Source organism: Adelges cooleyi, unplaced genomic scaffold (genome assembly GCF_023614345.1).
Source record: "Adelges cooleyi isolate 19-005CV unplaced genomic scaffold, UGA_ACOO_1.1 ACOO_flye_CR_arks_rails_tigmint_CR_PRNA_343, whole genome shotgun sequence".
NCBI lineage: Eukaryota > Metazoa > Arthropoda > Insecta > Hemiptera > Adelgidae > Adelges > Adelges cooleyi.
Window position 1 is genome coordinate 1 of NW_026096017.1, and position 5,023 is coordinate 5,023.

General features: G+C 44.1%; 2 protein-coding genes across 2 annotated transcripts; one reads left to right on the forward strand and one right to left on the reverse strand.

Annotated features, from left to right (window-relative positions):
* Nucleotides 1-1,175: 1,175 nt before the first annotated feature.
* Nucleotides 1,176-2,722, forward strand: LOC126840093 (uncharacterized). Its single transcript, XM_050575592.1, has 2 exons — nt 1,176-1,888; nt 2,620-2,722. The coding sequence occupies exons 1-2, from the start codon at nt 1,176-1,178 to the stop codon at nt 2,720-2,722; spliced, it is 816 nt and encodes a 271-aa protein (XP_050431549.1).
* Nucleotides 2,723-3,227: 505 nt separating this feature from the next.
* Nucleotides 3,228-4,421, reverse strand: LOC126840091 (uncharacterized). The gene has a single exon (XM_050575590.1). It carries the CDS (start codon nt 4,419-4,421, stop codon nt 3,228-3,230), a length of 1,194 nt encoding a protein of 397 aa, XP_050431547.1.
* Between the last annotated feature and the right edge of the window lie 602 nt (nt 4,422-5,023).

A 5,023-nucleotide genomic window follows, 5' to 3' on the forward strand; every position in this document is an offset into this window, starting at 1 on the left:
TTAGGTACAATGTTTTTGTTGATATTTGTATATTGACATATGTATTTTTTATCCGTGAACATCCGTTATTCTTCTCTAAAACATAAAAATAAAATCTAAATGAACGTTTATTTAATAATGTACTCTATAAGGTAGTGATGTAAGAGGACCAATCTAATGATTGGTCTAATTCACATTGTAGCGTTTATGTTATTCTATCAATTGAATATCGTACATATATTATACTTTGTGTTTTTTCTCTATAACATAAATATAAAATCTAAACTAACGTTTAGTAAATTTTTGATATTATGCTCAAAATGTAATTGATATTAGCGGACAAATCTAATGAAATTTTTTTGTTTTTAATGACAATGATTTAACAATGACATCAATTCTACAATTCATCAAACTATGATATTTTTAAACTTTCTTAAACATAAGCCCGAAAATTTATTTAAAAATAAATGGTTGAACTTTAAATACTTTAATTGATGGGCCCTTTGAATAGTGAAAATCGATTATAATATAATCAGGAGTTTTTAATTTTTTTGTTGTCTGGGTAATTATGATTTAAATTTATAGATACAAAACAATATTAGTAGTATGTTTTGGCCGTATGTAGCCCTGTTATCACGCCCTGTTATCACTATCACGCCCTGTTATCACAGGGTCGTGATAACAGGGCGTGATAGCAAGGCGTGATAGCAGGGCGTGATAGCAGGGCGTGATAGCAAGGCGTGATAACAGGGCGTGATAACAGGGCGCCATAACAGGGTCGTGATAGCAGGGCGTGATAGCAAGGCGCGATAGCAGGGCGTGATAGCAGGGCGTGATAACAGGGCGTGATAGCAAGGCGTGATAGCAGGGCGTGATAGCAGGGCGTGATAACAGGGCGTGATAACAGGGTCGTGATAACAGGGCGTGATAGCAGGGCGTGATAGCAGGGCGTGATAGCAGGGCGCGATTCTGTTATCACAATCCTGTTTTCACTACTGGTATCACAATCCTGTTATCACTACTGGTATCACACACACACACACACACACACACACACACACACACACACACACACACACACATGGTGGGGACGGGTGAACGCGGTGACGGAACCGCGCTAGTATAGCGTCAACGCTCGACGGACACAGTAGTGAACTGCCACAGCGACAATGGTCGGAAAGGGGAAAGGTATACGCATGAGCAGCAGCAGCAGACGTAAGCGGACGTGCGAAGAGCCGAAAACGAAACTCTTGGCGGTCAAAGTGATAACGATAAGTTTTAAGGAGAGAAAATTCTTACACATAGGATGCGCGTGGACGGAGACGGGATATGCTCCGGCAGCGATGATTGTGTGTTCCAACGGATTTATGAACTTGAGCTTAAATCAAATCGTCGGACTGGTAACGGGTATTAATGATCTCACGCGGTTCGTGGGCAGCAATCAACGCGCGGCGTTCCACGTACAACCGCCGGACGGTATTATCATTAAAAAAACCAGATGTTTTTCAAAGTCATACCTGATCATCAACGACGCGCACACCCGCCTTACGCTGACCGAAGAAAATTTGTTAACGTTGGAGTGGAATCGCGAAGCAATCGTACGGGCACTTGATGATAACGCGAAAATATGTACAGCCCTGACGGAGCAATACGGCACGATGAAGAATGCGATGACGGTGGAGGTGATAAATCGATACGCAACAATGTCGGTCGATGAGGTGTACACCGCAATGATGAATCATCCTGTACACGGATTACCACCGCGAGAACCAAGTTATTACAAAGAAATCGCGGTCATAGAATACAAACGGCTGTGCGACGAAATATGGGGAGAAAATGTTAATACGATGATGATGATGCCTAACTCACAATGGAATTTAGCAGAGTTACTTGACGGTTACACAGATAAGTAAGTAAAATAAAAAAAAACCTATTGATTATATTTTAGTACATAGTAATTATAACAGGAACGACGTGGTGGAGGAGGAGGAGGAGGAGGAGGAGAAGACGAGTACTACACCAGTAACCAAGTCAGACGGTGGGAGCATTGCTTCACCACCACCACCACCACCACCACCACCACCACCACCACCACCGTGCGATAGTGTGGATGACATGACGGTCGAAACCTGATAAGGTTATTTCCCGTTAGACCGCGTACAATGATAACACAAAGAAAATGAAGGGACGAAATAACCACACACACCATATATAAACGAACACGCTAAACCATTTAATCACATTCACACATACAACCAAATCAAAATGCACTACAGATATTCACCACCATCACCGCCAAATTCGCCGCCACCGTTTAGTACCAATTGGGTGCATAACGTTGACGACGATGATGATGACAACGGGTTGCCAGTGATACTACCGATGAGCGTAAGTCGATTTTATATTAAGGGAATAATTATATATATATAAGGAGCGTATAGTAAAAAAAAAAAAAATGTGAAACAGGTGGTAGACGCGGCAGCAGCGGAAGCTGTGAGGCGAATACAGCTGCGAATAGAAAGGGTGTTCTCGTTAACCGACGTAGTGGGTAAGTACATCGACCTTGGTGTGTGTGTGTGTGTGTGTGTGTGTGTGTGTGTGAGTGTATAAAACTAAATTGACCAATTACATTATCACCAGATCTAACGATGTCTTCGGAGGAGGAGGAGAGCAGATCGTCGTCCACGTCAAGTGTGATGGAACTACCCGACAGCGACGCGGAGAGCACAGTCGAAGAGACTGAAAGTAGTAATAGTAGTAGTAGTAGTAGTGCCGATGACGACGACAACACTGACTACGACGACGACGATGACGATTATGAGGGAGAAGAAGAAGAAGAAGAAAATGACGACGCTAGCAGCAGCAGCAGCAGCAGCATTAAACGGCGGGCGGACGGACCTGTGCTTCGCGGGCACATAAATAAAAAAAATAAAAAAATGTAACAACGAATTCTGTTTTTATATGATTAATAATATGTGTATGTTTGTTATATCATCTTGACGTACGATAAAAATAAATGAATATGTGTAATGTACCTAAAAAAAAAAAAAAAAAAACTGTGTATTCATTTTGTATGTTACCCGTCCAATCAATGGTTAAAAGAAAAAGGTTGATAACTGAGAGCGAAGAAAGAAAAGGAAAAAAAAAAAAAATTTTTAACGCAATGATTATTTATTTTTAAAAAAATATTTACAATCATAAAGGAATATTAAATTTAAAAAAAATATATATACAAAAAAAAACAGGTATTACAAAATTTTGTGCACTTCGCTAGTCAAAGCGTTATATTCAAAAATTTTATCGTGTACGATTAAACAATAAGCAGCGGTGTTGTCAGCCACGTTGCTAGCCGTTTCAAAATCTATACGTAAGTCAATCGGTGCGTTCTTAACAAAATCATTCTGTTTCGAACAATCTACAACGACGATGGGGGATGTCGACTTAAACTCTGCTGCGGTGAACAACGGTTCTCCGACCGGAACGCCGTAATACGATTCTTGAAAACTCGCATACATGTTGTACAAAAACGAAAATTTATCACCGGCATAATCGATTTTTAACGTATCGTACGGATACGATTCAGAGTTGAGATATACTTTCAACGTGGTCAACCCGCATCCGTCGAACTGACTGGAGTTCGTCGCGAGTTTATTTTTCCGATCGGTCTGCAAGGCTACTATCACGTATCGCGGCTTTTCCGTGTGCGTGCTCGTCTTAACCGCCCAGGAATGTTTGTTCGACCGGGGGAGCGACGGATAAGAGAATAGCTCCCAGCTACGGAAAGCGATGGATAACGGTTTTTTCGCGTCCAACGCTTTGAGTAACTGCAATCTAACAGAATCGTTTACATTGACGTGCGGCACTCTCCACGTAACGTGATCCAACACAACGCTTGCGGCGGCCGCGTTCGTTGTAAGAGCATCACTGTCGGTGCTCGCACGGTGCAAAACGAGTTCTTGTCGCGCGTTAATTATGAGTTTTCTGTGATCTTCACAAAATCCCAATATCAACCTGAGCGGTATAACGACATCAAACTTTTTTGTTGTGTTCGCCGACCAACCAGCGTTCGCGTACCGACCGTGTACCGTCTTCTGCATCGTTACGTACCCCTTGAGCGTGCTAGCAACGCCGGGTTGTCTCACCCGATCGATTTCGACTGAATTCAGCTCATAGCGAATCTCGTCGAACAAAAACATCAATCCGTTGGTGACGATGGTCACGTCGGATGTGTCAGTGGCCGGGGTGACGACAACGGATCCCTGCAGACATAGCAGTGATTCGCTAGGGAGTGTGTAGAGGTCCTGGTGTTGAATCGCGATGCGGATCTCATCGTTGTTCGTTAGACTGTTGCTGGAGAACGGTTGATAAGTGTGAAACTCGTATTTAGTGATGCGATCGTCGAATTCGACTCGCCGAGTGATGTCCAAAACGTCGACGTCCATTGACGGTGGTTTGATTCGCGGCGAGTTTGTAGCCGAGCGCCGATAACGTTTGCAAGCTCTGCCGTGTTAACCGGGAACGTGCCGACGGCTGAATGTACCGAACCGGACGCGTGCGGACGCTTTTAAACACCAACCCCATCGTGCACGTGTAAACGTACTGTGATTGGTTCACCGCGGAAGTCGACCAGCTTCGAGTTCTGATCGGTAATCGTGACCCGCACGCGGTCGAGACGATCCGTCGCTATTGGATAATAAATCAGATTACGCGGTGATTCTGCGATCTGAAACCCGGGCGGAACGGATGGGAAAAAGTCATAGATCGCGCGACTACGAACGCCGTTGACGAATGCGCCTGCCGCGACGTTGCATGTGATTCTTATACACGTAAGCGGATCGATGGTGATCAGACGACCGGATCGGTGCAAAGTGTTCGCCGGCAGCTCGACCCGCTCAAACCCCAATAGAGGGCCGACGCTGTTGGGGGCCGCGAAGCTGATGTCGCGATTACACAGGAGTTCCGATTCAAACGTGTTGACGTTGGGATGATGCGCGAACCGGTAATCGGGATTTAGGTTTTCGACTAGTGACTTGAGCACGCGAGC

Coding starts and splice junctions, on each gene's coding strand:
- LOC126840093 (XM_050575592.1), top strand. CDS start 1,176: ATGAGCAGCAGCAGCAGACGTAAGCGGACGTGCGAAGAGCCGAAAACG. Junction 1,889..2,619: donor CTTGACGGTTACACAGATAA/GTAAGTAAAATA, acceptor CATTATCACCAG/ATCTAACGATGTCTTCGGAG.
- LOC126840091 (XM_050575590.1), bottom strand. CDS start 4,421: ATGGACGTCGACGTTTTGGACATCACTCGGCGAGTCGAATTCGACGAT.